At 37.2% G+C, this 17099-nt stretch overlaps 1 protein-coding gene across 6 annotated transcripts in view; it reads right to left on the minus strand.

The window, feature by feature from the left end:
* KAT6B (lysine acetyltransferase 6B) overlaps nucleotides 1-17099 on the minus strand; it is a gene marked incomplete at its 5' end in the record, with an annotated part of 110623 nt that overhangs the window by 25828 nt on the left and 67696 nt on the right. For 4 of the 6 annotated variants that reach the window (XM_082002257.1, XM_082002255.1, XM_082002254.1 and 1 more), the window contains 4 exons: nucleotides 8376-8469; nucleotides 10898-11059; nucleotides 14134-14275; nucleotides 16416-16531. In XM_082002257.1, coding sequence (XP_081858383.1) covers nucleotides 8376-8469; nucleotides 10898-11059; nucleotides 14134-14275; nucleotides 16416-16531 — 514 coding nt within the window. The remainder of the gene's footprint in view (nucleotides 1-8375; nucleotides 8470-10897; nucleotides 11060-14133; nucleotides 14276-16415; nucleotides 16532-17099) is intronic. The other 2 variants (XM_082002256.1, XM_082002258.1) reach the window with 2 other exon arrangements.

Consider the following 17099-nt stretch of genomic DNA (forward strand, 5'->3'; position numbering starts at 1 on the left):
AACAAAAAACAAACACCCAAAAAACCCCCAACCTGAAACAAAACACATAATGATTCAGTATGCACCACCACAGTTAATAAGTGACACAGGCCTCTTTTATACAGAACTTTAAATCTGTGGTGTTGACTTCATAAGCATAGCTTGAGAATACATTTTTCCAATAAAGCCTATTAAAAAAAATCCTGTTCCTCTCCACCCTCACCCTCTCATTCTCACCCTCCATTGTTTGTCACACCCTCAGCAATAACAAAACAGTTCTTTCAGGACTATAATGTCAGAAAGGGAATGCTGAAATGCTCTTGGTTAGTCCCACTTCATCCCCATCCCAATTTTGTTTAAAGAGCACAGCAAAGTATAACTGTAAACAACTTTTTTTTTAAAATGTGTTTATTCCTAGATCATATTTCTGCTATGTTTCAGCATTTGTACAGCAAACTGTAGAAAATCTTAACATCAGACTTTGGAAAAGAACAGCGTACGGCTGTTTACAGAAAGACTTCATCATTCAACAGCCATCCTCCTTTTTTTTTAATGTTATTTCCACTTCATATCCATATCTGATTAAAGTAATTATACATTAAGAAAACATTCTTTCTGTTTTCTTGAAGTAGTTCTTCCAAAATATTACTTTCTGGCCAATGCACTATTTCCCATGGCCAGAATAAGGGATTTAGACTATCAATTCTATATAAACACATACCAAAAAAGTGGATCCAACCACTTACAGCCCACTGCAGCCTGGGTCTAGCTCTTAACAGCAGGCAGGTATCAGAAGTTGCTCCCAGCGGTTCCATAAGCATACCAGAACTTACATGCCATACATGTGAACACTCTGCCTCTGGTATCTCCTAACAGATTTGCTCCACTATGGCACCCAACTTTACCAACCCCCATCTGCTTTGTTTTCCAGGAGTTAACTTGTCTTCTTTACACTAACTCATGAATTTTCTCAGTTCAAGGTGTGTGTCTTGTTTCCAGCTGAATACAGAGTTTTAAACCAGTTTACCCCACTTCAACCTGTTACAAAGCAAGTCTACGCAGCTACTTAAAACAACACATCCTAATGCTACACAGCAAAGTAATTGTGTGAATTTATCATAATGAAAAAGAAAACTATGTATCTTTTCATTACTTCCACCCTTTTTTGCCCTTTTAGTGCTTCTGTTAATAGCCTGTCATTGTTTCTGTGTTCAAGTAATCTTAAAAGAAGAAACAAGACCATTTCCATACTGTAATGGTTTTGCTCATTTGCCTCATTCCAGCTTCCAACCAAAAATGAAAGCCCTTCATCAAAGAAGATTCTTCACCTTTTCCAAGGCTCTTCCTTTACTAATATAGTAATTTCTCAGAGCCACTAAAAACCCCAGGCAGCGTTTTTCTCTATTCTACCACTTAAATACAATAAATGTGTTGGAATTGAAAAAAAAGTTACTCATCTTCAAAACAGGGATGATATTTCCTCAAATCCTAGTACCAGCCATATGTTGCCCTATATGACAGGTCACATGTTAGTCCATTACTAGTTTCAAGTTTTGTTCAACTTTACTTTTTTGGACAACTGCACAAACTTGGTGCTTGACAAAAACTCACTGCTTTTCAGGTTTCCACATAGGAGTAACCTAATTTGCTGTTAAAGCAGAAAGCCTAGAAACAGTACAGCAGAAACCAGAGATAAGAGAGTTATGAAATCAATTTTTTGTCACAGCAACATTTCCAAACCTTCTTAATACACCAAGGACCAGAAAGCCAGTGTGGAAGATGGAACTAGAAGAAAAAGCTCACTGCTCAAACTACAACGAGCCATGGAAAGCTCAACCCTGACTCCTGAAGACACTGCAAAAACCCAAGACATAGTAACAGACATGAGTGAGAAAACTAGGCCCAAAATTGTCTAAAAGAAATTCTTATTTTCAATCAAAAATAACTTTTTGTCTGTGTCACAAGACAGAGCTTTTGAAGTATTGGAGCCATGAGGAAGTTCAAAATCATTAGTGGATCCTAGAAGACAAAATGCTGGTTGAATTGAGCATATTCAGAAATAAGCAGTGTTATTTTTGCATTACATTAATGTTTTTCTTCAAGCTTAGCAGAAACCAAACCTCTTCTCTTTCACAGAAAAACTGATTTTACAGGCTAGACCACCTCTTTACCAAACTTACAAGGAGAACAAAATTGCACTAAAAACCAGAAAAAAAATCTCATGCTCTTCAAAATCTCCTTAAATTGTGCCTAAAGACTATCCTAGGTTTCATGCAATGCAATTTTTTCAGCTTGTTTCAAAACTGTCTCAAAACTGCTGGTAATAGGATATAAACCCACTGTCAATATAGGGCTATGTTACCTGTCGATGCTTGTTGGACAGCTTTTGTGCCTAAAGTAATTCCCTGGACTCAATCCACAATTCTTACCACTTCTGCATGACTAAGCCCTAAGCAATGAAGATCTTCCACATTTGCATAGAGAGATGCAGATCTTCTGAAACAAGTGCAAACTGGAAAGAATTCAAGAATGCACTTTACAAAGATATTCATCCTTTTCTCGCCTATTCACTGCTCCCTCACCGTACCTTACTTCTCAATGAAAGTGCATACAGGATCACTACGTGATCTGGGTTTAACAAAAACCTACGAGGACATCTGTCCTTACTCCCCACACACTTTTAGCCCACAATATTTCAATGATTCAACTTCCGCGCACAAAAGCCCCTAAACGGTTGCATGTGGACAAGTGATTGTAGTGATTTGCAGTGGAGGAAAAGACCGGACTAGAATTGAGATCAGTGAAACAGGCTGTAGTTCCAGATCTTCAGTGAAGTTCTTCAAAGCTGTATACAGCAAATGAACACTCCACCCCACCAAGTCTTGTTCACAGGCCTTTGCTGAGCCTTTTCCTGTTGAGAAGCAACGTACATTAACGGATGCTACCCCTAACCTAACAGACTTTAAGCAAAAAAGTGGATCTTTCTCTCTGTTACCAATTTACAAATATTCATAATGGTACTGACCTCCTTCATTAATTGCTCTAATGCTTACTCATTGCAAGTATTTAGGAGGAAAGACATAACCTTTCATTAACATTTTATTTTCCCTTTACTGTTAGAGCAAATATTTTGTTCCTCTCATCCCTTGGAAACTTGCCTTCCCTGGTGTTGGACACTAGCTGTTGCACAAGTACTGCTACTCTGCTTCTTCTGCAAATCTGGACTTGAAGATTTACTCACCTGTTTGAATGGCACAAGAAGAAAAATACTTGACCAAGAAACAAATACCAGATTTGGGGAAATGACCAAACAAGGACATTTAACAGAGCCACTTTTCCTACATCAGGATACAACTCCTTAGGTAATATAAATGCTGTTTGTTTCTTCCACTGACAGGCTTGAATTGTCTTTCCCTATCATGGTCTCCTCACAAAAAGAACTGAGCTACGCCTCCCAGAAGGGAATCAAGGGTTAGTTCAAGCTAGTGGGCAAAAAAAAGGCAGCCATTAAAAGTCGCATGCAATAAATGATACAAAAGGTCAAAATGTCAGCACCAACTTTACCAAACATACAGACAAGTAAACCAAAAAAAATCCACAGAGACCAAAACAAAGAAAATATGTAGCCCAAACAGAATCCGAGCATCATTAAAACAGGTTTCCACTCTCAGGCAAGAATAATCGTTTCACAATGAACAGATAAACCAAATGAAAAGAAGGAGTTCTGAAGGGGAGGAAGAAACTGCTACAATCAGTTGGACCAGAAACACATTCAAGATAAACAACAAAAGGCTATCAAGGACTTGGCTCCTTAGTGTTGAACCCAGTTGTTACCGTCATGCAAATGAACCATCAACATACTAGCCAGAACAGTTGGAAAAGTTTATCCTAGTATTGTCACATGCATTCTTTCCTCAAACTGCTGCTGGGCCTCCAGCATGGTATTTGCAATCCAGTAAGCAGAAATATGGGACTGTGACGAGATGAACTTTGTGTGGAAGTGTGCATCAAAAGATTTGCTTTACACTTACAGAAAACAAATATGAAATACTTCAGTATTCCATTCTAGTAATATGGAACTCTCTGTGTTAGGCCAAATAAAGAAATACTAATTTTTTTGGCACTGCAGCCTAATGAATAGAAACAGAAAGCAGATGAATAGTCTAGGCTTTGTGAGAGCTCAAATCAAGAAAATAAAGAAAAAAATCTTGTATACAGAAGCTGCTAAAGTTTGTAAAAGAAATGGGACTGCACAGAGAGGAGCAGCTGCAACACTGTAGCTTCAGTACTTGCACTGTCAAAACCACAACAGCAATGTAGGCTGAACTGACAGAGGACATATAAAGACTCACCCAAATGCAAGTATATATAATCTGCGTGACAGGAATGATAGCTGTGTATCACCGCAAGTGGACTCATACGTTCACATGAAGTGAAAAAAACCCAGAATGGGATCTTACACAATAAAAGCCTGCTCTCTGGTTTATTTCTGGATCAACTTAAACTGAAGTATACTTGCCCAAAATTTCATGTGCAGTAAATACAAAAGATTCATGCAGAAGTCAATTATTTTCCCTCAGGTACAACCCCGCAATCATAATCCAGTCAACCTCACCATTCACAAGAACAAGGAAATGAAAAAAAAACCAAAAAACCAAAAAACCAAAAAGCCCAGACCCAAGAAGTTTGGCAAGAATTATCAGTGCTGTAAAAGCTGAGACCAAGCAAATTAAGACCCTTATCCATTTTCAGGAACTGCTTTTGTTCATTTAGATACACTCCAAGTAAAAATTAGTTTCGCTATGTGAAAAGTCACCAGACTGTTATAAAATAATATTTAATAAAGCATACTCAGTGTAAACAAAATGAAAACTTCATGCAAACCATTTTGTCTTCACTATGACGTGCTTCTAGGAAACATAACAGCTTGAAGTGATTTTATCTTATGGTAAAGTAAATTGAGCAAAATGAAGCCGTATCAAGTCTGCAATTTTACAAATCAACAGTTTCACCTTTTGATAAATATTTAGAACTAAGCTTTATTTCCATTTCTAAACAGTCCAACAAGTCTTTATCACAGTCAAAACCCATAACTTCCCTACCAAAAAAATAAAACCTTACCAGGCTTTAAAAACCAAAACAGATAGACACATATATTGTATTTTTAAAACAACATTTCTACTTAAATGACCAATGACATACAGAAAACTACACATGAAAATTTTCCTGAAGACAATCAAGCTGGAGACCTGAAGCATTTTACAGCACACTTTCTTCTCACAAAAGTAAAGTACTCTCCCCAAAAAAATCTTTTTCCCATGTGAAATTATAGATTCCTGAAGAGACAGGCAGATAGACCTTATACAAAGCTTTATCATGGTGTCTACAGAATAAGAAATAGCAGCATTATCAGTTTCTATTTGAAATACAGCTAAGTTTAAAGGTAGTTAGCAAAAAACTGAAAAAAATAAACATCAACGGTCAGATAACAAATACCTATTTTTCTTGCAGCAAAAGAAAGTAATTTATTTTCCCTTGCTAATTGTAGGCTGACCACAGACTTATCTGTAAAGATTAAATTAGTTCAAGATAAAAGAATGCATCACAATCTGAACGAACAAACAAATGCATTTCACTTACATAAAAAGAAGCAAATTCTGTACCATAAACTACATTTTCACCAGACTGCTGACAAAGCAGTTGTGTAGTGGCTTAAGGCTGTGTAATTTCCAGCCTTTCTAACTGTCAAGTGTCGAGATATATACAAAGTAGTGTGAGCAGTCAACCACTTGCACACAGTTCTTGAGACCTTCCTTTTTGCGGTTTCGAACTATCATTTTCTGAAAATTACTTGCTCAGTTACATTTTTATTATTTTAGTATAAAAACTGCTCTGGTTACTGTTATAGAAAGACAAGTACCAGTAACTGTTTCACAGAATTCAGAATAGAGCAGGCTGGATGCATTATCCGCATGACAAATGGAAACTCAACATTCAGAACATAAAACTCATCTTCCAATAACTTTATGAGAACATGACAATCTAGATAACGTTATGGGCAAAAAAATGTTTTAAACTATTATAAGATTGCTCTGTTCAAGTTTAGAATAACTGTGGTTTTGCTATATCCCATCTTCTCAGGCCAGTTAGAGCAATGTAGGAGACCACAACTGAACAGAAACGGTGGAGTACAAAGAAGATGGTAGTCAGTCAATTACAATATAGGAAGTAGAAATACAAATGGAATTCCAAGAAAAGAATAAACAATTGATTTTGAGGGTTTTTTTGTGTGAAGACAGATTTTGGACTCACTAATCTAGATGAGACTATAGCTGCCCCATTTAATGGCATTCAGCCTCCATCCTGCAGAAGGACATAAATAGAACCTAGGAAAGCAAGCCTTTAAGTTTTACTTTCCTTTCTACACCTAGGGAAAAACAGCCACACGCAGTTCTCTCACTACCTTTCATGTGGGTTGCACCTCCTCACTCACTACAGAGGCCAGACTTTCTCAGTCACCTCTTGGTTCTTCATTCTGTTGGAAACTGACAGTCTGATTCCCAGTTAGTTACGGGAACCTCTGTCCAGAAAACAAAGGGAAAACACTGTGGAAAGGTACTGAAGGACAGACTGCGTGCTCAGAGTGGGCAGTCTGTTAGTTACAGCAGAAGCTGAAGCTACTCTCTGGATTACGCCCAGCAAGTATACAGCTGCAGTCTTTACCTGTGATACAAACACATCTGCAAAGAAGAAAGGCAGAAGAATAGCACCACATAAGGTTCCAGCTAAGGATACCATTAGGTGATGACGCAAGTCATCACAGAAATCCTAGTGATTCAAACAACACGATGTGCCTCCAGAGTTTTCCAGAAGGATGAGGGACAGAACACCCTACTGATTTTTTCCAGATTAAGTAGCACATGGCATGGTAACAGACAGAGCACAGATCCAGAGACACAACATATCCATATCCAGACCTTCTGTGGAATCCACAGGTTTCATAGCTGTGCCATCAGTGTTGTAGATGTAACTATTGCAAACTCAACCAGAATAGTGTTTGTTAACAGTGTTTTTTTTGAAAGACACCACAGAGTAAAAACCAAAGAAAAAGCCTAGAAGTACTTACCAGTTGTGCCCAGTAAGAGTTCCCCATCTCCTTTGGCAAGAAGGATCCTAGACCTAAAATAGGGCCAACTTCTACCTAAGTAAGCTTAAAGTTCACGCCACAGTTCCAGAAATACGTGGTACTTCTCACTGTCTTTCCTAAAAGGTTGCAGCAGGCACACAATGGAACAGCTGTTGTGTTCTGCTCCAGTAATGGATACATTTCAGTGGTGGATTAAGTGGTCCAGAACCATCCTTACCTAACTCACAGGGGTATAGTGAAAACTGTTTATAAAGCCATACAATGATGAGACATCCTTAGTATCTTTATGAACTCCAGTGTAGTCATGCTGTGTAGAACACTACGAGACACAGAATTTGAAAAGTCTACAGTGACAAATTATTGTCTTTGTCCTGCTGTTATACTGCAATGTATTTTTATTTGCATTTTAATGTTCTTGCATACACCTTCAGGGCAGGAATCCCATTATCTTAACTATCTCCATTGTCATGTAATTCTACAGTGCTTCAAAAAACATGATGAAAACTAACCACATACAATATACACTAATTCCTTATCATCCTCCCTCTAAATTACAGTAGGAAGTTGAATTCAGTAGTACTGAGGACACTTAGCTGAGAAGTTTCTTTTGACGATTTTGTTTGGAGTTTCATTGCAGTTTAAAGATTTGTTGAATAACAAATCTGTATTTAAACAGGTGTGCCTGAAGCTTTCTAACAGGTCAGACAACTCAGCAAAATAAAGCAGCAAGTACACATACAGCCATAAACACCCACACTTTTTTTGGTAGCAATTTCCACTAAGGGAGGGATGAACTTTAAGACAAAAACCAAAATACATTCCTCCTATGGAGCAATTCTTCAGCTAGAACAGTTCTTTAGCTAGAAGAAGATATAAGTTAGAAATATTAGAATGTAGAGAATGCCTTGGACTAACACCTTCTTAACTTTAATCACAAATAATTGCCTCTTCTTATACTAATGAGCAAGGCAAAATGGCAAGTAATTCAGACAATTCATTCAGGGTAATAGCTTTGTGAGCTAATATTACTGCTGAGAGATTCATTCTCAATTTCCTCGAGTACAATAACAGAGCAGCGGTAAGTTTTTCACTTCAGGGAGCTTTTCTATCCTATGTAAATATAAACAGAAATCCCATTATCTATTGATAAAAACAACAAAGCAAGTTAAATAAAATTTCATATGTTACAATTTTTTATAACAGCCATTAGCTGCCTGGATCACAAGTGTAAATAAAACACTTCACTTACTGAAATCAATGAGAAACCTTCCAAATCCTTGCCTTTGGTACTGGGGCATGATCATTATGCAGGAGACATTGTACTTCTGCTGGCAAAGCTTTTCCTGTGGGAAGGAGAAACAGATCAAGTATGTCAAAGCACTGCTGAAGTGGGCAATTGCATGCACCTGCCACTGTCCTTGTAAAATATCCCAATAAGGTGAACAGATGCATGGGGTCAGTACCAAAGTCAAAGAATTCCATGTTAATATTTAATTATAAGAAGGAAGTATCAAACATACCCTTCAAAATATTTTTATTAGTTAACTACTCAGCATCTTAAAAAATTAAATACATTGTCTAAACATCATAATGAAGTTTAAGTGCTGTAAAGGAGGAGGATAGGAGAAAGAGGAAAATATTTTCATGCTTCACTGAGCATTGTCAAGGATATAAAATCAGAAAGTAATATCCATATACATGGTGGAGTTGTATTTTGTGCAACTGCTACACCAAGTGCCTGCTAGTTTCCATCTTTGTCTTCTCCCTCTGAATGAACACAGGGTTGGGGTGGAGGGGAGGAATCCCATATCCATGGAACTAAGAAGTCTTACTTGAAGCATACTAACTTTGTTTCAAAGCTGAATGCTTCTCACCTGAATCGAAGTTAAGGCAGAATGCTCAGAAACCAGAGCTCTTTCAGATAGAATGAAGTCATATAACATATAGGTAATGGAGGCAAATGCTACACTAACTGTTTAAGACAAGAGAAGGAAGAATCCAAACTGGGAAGCTGTTGTAACAATGTATGGTTATAGGTCCTTTCACATTTATTGGTTAAAAAAAAGAGCCTTGAAGCCTTGTTACCTTTAGAAGATTACACACGAAAAATACCCTCAAAATCAGCACTAGGTAGTTTTGTGGGAGACCAAATACATCAACCAAATATATCCAGGACAGCGTAACTGACAAGTTGTGGCACGCACATGGATAGTTTAAGACACCACGTATCACTTCAGCCTCCACACATAAGATGACACCAGACCAGTGATGACACTGACAGGATCACATGCCAGTATGTTGGTTTCCAAACATTTGTTCAGCTGTGAGAGCAGATACCCATGCCATATTTCAGAAGGTTTCTTAGTTTCTATGGTATGGTGAAGTATTTTTTCTCAAACTCTCAAGACTGCTGCTAGTATGAAGTTCACATCCTGGCAACATATTTGTAACCAGGGAAGAAAAGCCAGAGCATTTCTGCCAGCAAAAGTACACCCCCCCACCACCACCCAAAAAAAGGGGAGGGTGGGGGAGGCACACATGACATCAGTAAATAATTTCAGAATTTCAGTGGAATTTGAGATGAGGTTTTTTCCCCCCTAAGTTTTGGTAGCTAAAACACTTGTGATCATCAGATGTGACAGACTGGCCAAAAGCAACAGGGGTGAAGCAGGGGAAGAAAATGCATCCTTGCTGAAAGAAGGAACAAACATCAAGAGACACTCGTCTTAACCTTAAATAAATCTACTAGAAAATACTTGCCTATATCAGAGTTGTCACGTTTGCATGCCACAAGAACTTCTGACTGACATAAGAGACAGTGCAAATTGTGCCTACACACTTCACTGTTAATTCAATCGCAGCAAGGCCCACATCTCAGAAGGAACTGGTCAGACCCCCAAGAGATCACTACAATATGCAGGTACTCTGACATGATTTTTAGACTTCTTTAAAATAGTATCTTCATACAAATCACTTGTTAAAGAAGGAAAATTATATACTGAGGGAGGTGGTGATACTAGGGGCAAGAAATACTGAATTTCTGAGTACCTATACCAATTAATCATGTTTCATGGAAACTTTTTTCTGTTGCAGACACATCCGTACTTCACCGTTATTTTTGGTCATCTTTGTCAAGACAGTCCACATACGTATTATTTTTGTCTATAGCAGCCATCTATTGCTTTAAAATTCAAAGCAAAACCACAACCAATACAGACAACCACTCTGAAGAAGGCATCCACCATAAAGAGAGGCACTGCATTCTTACACTCAGTACAACAAGTAAATGCGTTAGATGAGACTGTACACAAGGGATGAGCACAGCTGGCCATATATGTCTAAAGAGCCAGCTTGAACTGCTAGCAGTAAAACCATGAACACATCGTTTCAAATGCCTAGCACTTTTGGAAGTTAAGACTTGGTACACTATTGCAAAATGGTAGGGGGAGGAAAAAGATTTAATTTTTAACTGAAACCACAACACATTCTGGAAAAAAAAAAACAACAAAAAAACAAAACAAAAAAATCAAAACACCTCACAATTGAACCAACAAAAAAACTCCAATGCATGTGGCTGAATGTACATACAATTTCTCAATTTGCATCAGTCTTTGAGACAAGAAAGTATAAGTGTATTTGAGACAATGCACATTATATTTGAGATTTATAGAGAAGATTTCCAGCTTCTGAATTGTTTTTCTTTGCTGTTGGCACAAATATTACACAGAGCGGGAAATTACAAATGTTCAAAAAATTCTTTTTTTTTTTTACCTTAGAGAAATATCCAACTAAATGGCAGCCTTTCTCATCATTTTTTGTAAGGACATAGAAGAGGAATGGTTCAACATCATAATACAAGGTTTTGTGGTCCAGAAAGAGCTTAGCTAACAAACAAAGATTCTGACAATAAATTTTGCTCACATTTCCATCAACCTAGAAAGCAAGACAGATGCAGTTATTTCCAATGCCACCAACATGTTAGGACAAAACAACTTCTTGAATCAATCATATCCTAGAAGAAAACATGACCAAGATGGTGTTACATAAAAAACAACACATTAAGGTTCAGAAGATAAATGCCGCAGCTTCTTGTTAAACAAGAATTCTCCAGTTAGTACTAATTACTTTGCATTTGTAAGTATCCTCCAAGGATCCTGATTTATTAAACAAAGTAACTTCACCTTTTAATTGTTCAAGTGAGACTTACCTCTTTCACTTCATTCCTGGCATGAAAATGAATGACGGGCAGACAACAAAAATGTACTAGTTAAAACTGCATTAAACTGTGGTTTGCTAGAAGGCAGAGCCGTACAACAATTAAAAAAAAAAAAAACCAAACCCACAGCAATGAAGTGTATTACGTTGAATCCTTAAGATGTAAGGCCAATGAATGAGTTGCCCATTACATATCAATCACAGCAGTGTTTTAGATGAATTAGACAAGACAAAACTTCTATGCTAGACTAAAACGCTATTCAGGAAGAGAAGTAAATTTTCAGGCTAAGTACTACAATTAGTCTAGGTATGTTACAAGTGTAAAGAGTCAAGCTGTGAGTCAGACAGCTACAGAAAAGCCAGACACAGATGCAGATTTCCTAGATCAATTAGTTACTCCCCGAAAGGGACAGCTCAAAGGCAACAGCATTTTTTTAAATAATCTTTGTGGAAAGGTTTGCTTGTACTGATGTTCTTTGATAAAGTCACTAGGTATATTTCATTCTCAGAGACAGCCAAATGGTATGCACACCGTGCTGAAAAAGAAGTCATATTCTCATACTCTGTTCTATTTTCTTTTTAGCTAGAATCCTAGGTACAAATCTGAGTAAACCCCAACCCTTTGGATATATTTAGGGATTTCAAGGTGACTTCAGTAGTATAGTTGCATTATCTGGATTAAAGAAAAAACATTTAATGGACAGCTACTGTTTCTAAAGGAATCGGAATAAGCTTGCATACAGCACTCAAGAATCTACCAAATACATTAACCTCTCATATGTCTCACTCCATTTGTCTAGATGGTTTTTATTCCTTTTCCCACTTACCAGCAAGTGTGCAAATTAAATGCAAACATTAACCAAGTAGAAATCCCCACTAGGTAAGCCATAAGCCTGAAAACCCAAATTATGTAAGCTATCTTTTTAAGTAAGAACATTTGTACAGAAATGTAAAAAAAGGCAAACACAGCTTATTCATCAGTTTTTAATGGGGGGCGGCATGGGGAAGGACAGGGATGGACATGACTGCAACTTCAAAAGTAAGCATCTGTCAAAAGTTTCTTGCATAGAGCATAGTAGTAAAACTATGTCAATGTCTTCTCTCAAATCTGTCAAAGTCATGCTATGGGCAGAGGTACATAAATCTTAAATGCCAAACACATTTCTATCTCTCAAGAAACAGAAAGCATTACGGAAACCACAAACCCTTCATTCTGTCAAACAGAAAATGGATGCACAGAATTCCTGAAAGTATCTGTGGGGAAGAACATCAACTGATGAGTAAGTTTCTACGGTTACCAGAGTAACAACTGACATCAAACTTTGAAATAAAAAAACCCACTTTATTTCAAAAGTCTTAACATAAGTGCTTATTGAAGTACCTAAAATAAAGAAAGATAATAAAAGCAGTGGAGAAAGAGTCAGGACATTGTTTTCACATGCACCTTGCTTTCCATGTGTTTCTTGTGTTGATGCCCCACCAGCCCCTTTTTCAGACTGGTATTTTACTTTATTTTTTAAAGACGTTTTTATTAATATGTTGGCAGTAGCTAATAAAAATGAACTGGTATGCAGGATTTGCCTATTGTACGCTGCACAGCCCTTAACACCTGCTAACAGAGAAAATGTAAGTTAATTTAGACTGACTAGGACAATTTTGTTTCTTGATGGGAAAAGAGTTAAGTCTGTTTACAACTTAAGTCTTTTGCTGGCAGATCTACAATCTTTATAAAAAGCGCCAAAGTCAGGAAGGAAGCAATCTTGATGCAGATAGCTTCTCTTTTTTTTAATAGCGCAAAACCAAACAAGTGAACCAAATATTAAGATCTTGTTCTAATTTAAGTAAGCACTTCAAGACTGCATCTACCATTGTTTGAACAGATAATGGCAATGACCAAGCATGACAGACATTCATAAAATATGAAAACACAAGTAGAATCTGTGATACCTACAGTTAAAAAGTTATCAATATACACATCTAAATATTGCTGTTGATAAGCAGCCTCAAAAGAAGTCCTAGTAACCCCAGCAGTCTTTGCTGTTTATACAATCAGTAACAACTCTTGAGACACAGGAATGTGGAGGTTAATACATAGCTTTAGTAATGGCAGTCATGCTATTTGAAACACAGAATTCCATTGTCCAGGATATCCTTAAAACCCCAAACTTTAACCGAGTTGTCTCCCAAGAGAGTAATTTAGGTTATAAAAGAATACATATCCACAAGCTCAACTCTGGACTTTCTAAACTAAAGGCAGTGTGTTCTGGACAAAGCTGGATTGGAACCCCATCACCCAACCAGGATGTTTCAGGGCAAGTTCCTCAAACATCCAAAAGGAAGGCAAAAGCACTTAGTAGCTACATTTGTGTTTTTAGAACAATAAACAAACTGCTTTCCTTGCTTTTATATATTGGAAGCATGTACATTATACTAGTATTCTCCCTACACCTAAGATATTCAAATAGCCAGAAATGAATGGATGCAAGAGGTACTTTTGCTGAGAGGGAAAGGCAATCCAGTCACAGAGCTTCCCTTGCAGTCTCCATCTAAGATGAATGCTATAAAAGTATCTTAAGAGGTTGGGTAATGCATGAAATACAAGTAAAGGAAGTAAGAATTGTGAGAGAACACAGCAAGGTGGAACAGGACAGGGAAGATGGACTTGTTCTTGCAGTATAAGAAGAATCTCCAAGGAAATATTTAATTCTGTTAAAGTTTTCACTAGTTCTACAACTGGCCTGTAATGTCTAAAAACCAGTTACTTTGAGAAATTTATATTTTTATATACCTACCTCAAATACTGAAAGGTCATTTCTTCTATAGATTTCATTGGCTGGAGGATGAAACCAGCCACATTTCTTTGAGTGCCGTAACAAAATGTTTTTACTTTTCATATATTTAAGACAGAATTCACACAGGTAAAGCTTTGGTAATCTGTATGAAAATTAGAAAGATGTTTTATACAAAAAAAATATCAAATTCTGTATACAAAAAACTTACCACAAAGTGAGAGGCCCTCCCCATTTAAATATAAGGTACCATGAGTAAATGTTGCTGTAGTTTAAAAATAAAAAAATTATCACACTAGAGTGAATGATTAAACATACACATCAGCCATTAGAAAGGGAAGATAAGAAAAGCTCAGATTCAATCAATCACAATTAACTAATTCAACAGGGTTGGACTGTGGTCAGCTGTTTTATGGTTCAGCCTCTGACAGATCCCAGTTACTTCCCCCTTCCCACATTGCACCTAAGCTTTTTCTGTGGTCTCTACCAAAGTAGGCACACTAGAGCCATACCTCAAATTTCACCCTTCTTCTTCCAATAAAGACAAAGGAGGTGCACAGCAGAATACAGGGAATCTCCTTCCTTTTAATCTTCCTTATTTTCTATGTGGGGAGGGCTAGGAGATGATTTTTCTTTCCAATGTCTTCAAAATACTTGAGTGGGATGGCAAACTGTAGTAGGACTGTACCCCCTCACCTCCACCTAAACTACCACTTTACTTGAACACAGATGCCCGTCCAAACAGTTTGCGTACAGGCAAAAAGTCCCCCCTTCCACACATCTCTGTGACACAGGCAACATAGATAATTGTACTCCTCTGGGAAGGATTTGGTTCAGACTACATACAAGTAACCCACACACCCAGTGTAAGACAATGCTGGCAAGCATTCTACATACCAGAACCTGCTCCTTTCAGTGATCTTTATGGCTATTTACCTTCATTTTTAAATTATGAAGCAGTGGAAGACTGCTGCAGAAATCAATTACTACAAAGTTTTAGAGCAGAGGACAATCTTCATCTGCTCTGAAGCTACTGACACATCCTGGGATCATGTTGGGATCATAGCAATGGTTTACACTACTCCAGTATTCTAAGAAAGTTTATCAACAACACAAAAAGTAGTTCAAACTGTGTGTTCCATGATGTAATCCCACTGCACTCAGAGTCAAGAACCAAGCTGCCTCCTACAGATGCCATCCCACTGTTGCCTCATACTAATAATTATCCACCATTATGCCTCTCCCTGGGATTAATTTACTTGATGGAACTTAACTGTTTTTTCTTTCTTTCACAATATGATATAAATTGAGGGAATAAAAAAAGTAACTGAAATAAAACATTAACATTATAAAAGCAGTGGTAATAAGAGGAAATAGAAATGCTCTCTACACTTGTTTTAGCCCTTGATTTTTATATTACCAATTCACCATATATCCCTCATTCCCACCGTGCAAAGATGACAATATCTAGGAATAGGAGGGATGGTGAGAAAAGGTAGTTTACAATAATGCTATATAAAGACATTTTGGAACAGACCACATAACTTGATTGCTTGCTATAGTAATAGAGCTTGATAAACACACAGTTCTGAAAATCTCCATGTGTGCCACAGATCCAATGGATTCATAAAACACTTGTTTTCAGCACATGCAAAAATCAGCAGAGGTCTGCTGAGCACATATACTAGTTTATGCTCTCTGCCTGACTCCGAGGTGCACCCTGGCAAAGAAGGCCAGAAACACGACACTGTTGCTATGAATTGCTTACTTCGACTTTATTTATCTAGAATATTCAGACTTCTCCCTGGTCCCTAGAAAAAGGAGGTTTACAAATTCTGGATGACAAACAAGATTAATTGCTCTAAATGGCCAGAAGGTGGACATACCTGGTTGCAATCGTTTAAAAAAAAAAAAACAAAAACAAAACACAAAAACAAAAAAAAAACACAACAAAAAAACACCAAAGAACCAAAACCACAACAGAATAAACAAACAAAGAAAAAAAAAAGCAAACCCCAAAACCCAAACAAAACCATGCCAATACACACTGCAAGATTATATTTATGCAGGTCTAGGAAAATCAGTCTTTTAAAATGCATCTTTGATTAGAACTAGGGGAAAAAAAAAGGTCAAGATAAATCCTTGTTCTTACTTAAAATTATGAAAGCATATTTACTTATAAAAGTTGTAAACTATAAACAATTAAAAAAGAATAATAAAATAAATTACAATTATCACATTAGTAAAAATTCCAACAATGTAGGACAATCTTGACAACTCTTTACCTTGCATATTCCTGTGGGTAAGGTGAAGAGTACCAGGTCTGGATCTCGTATTTTCCAAACTCAATCACTGAAGGATATCGCCCAGCTGTTTCACCAGTGTTTTTACACCCAATTTTCTGTCAGGTGCAATGAAAGCAAAATATTAGTTCTAGAAAAAGTAAAAGGAAAGTTAGCTTTAAATCATCAATTTCACTCAGCAAAGGTGTGAGAAACCTGAAGTATCCAAATCAGTTGCTTAAGTTCTTCCAACCTGGACAGGTAAGAGGACAGAGCTTGCAAGCAGCCAAATATAAACAGTGAAAATTTCTTTCAAGTTGCCAAACACCTAAACATGAAGTTAAGTGAGCAGTGCTTACAAGTGCGTGCATACAAATACATGGTGCATGGCCCAGCCAAACAGGAGGCACAACTGCCTCAGTTCTCTTCTGCAGCTCCTAGCACGAGGACTTCTCTATGGGTCTTGTTCAAACTCAAAGCTAACCTTTTGTCAAAACAATGAGGGAGAAGGCATCAGCAAAACCCTTCTGGAGTCACTGGAATTTACTTCATAACAGTCAACAGTATACTAACACACACTGATCTCTGTTATCATACTGAATTTGAGCTGATCAGAAAATGACTGCTAGACTCTAAAGGGATGGCAAAAAACAAAAAAAGGAAGAAAGGTGGGGGAAAAAAGTAATT

Source organism: Phaethon aethereus (genome assembly GCF_964289735.1).
Source record: "Phaethon aethereus genome assembly, chromosome: 7".
In the NCBI taxonomy this organism is placed as follows: domain Eukaryota; kingdom Metazoa; phylum Chordata; class Aves; order Phaethontiformes; family Phaethontidae; genus Phaethon; species Phaethon aethereus.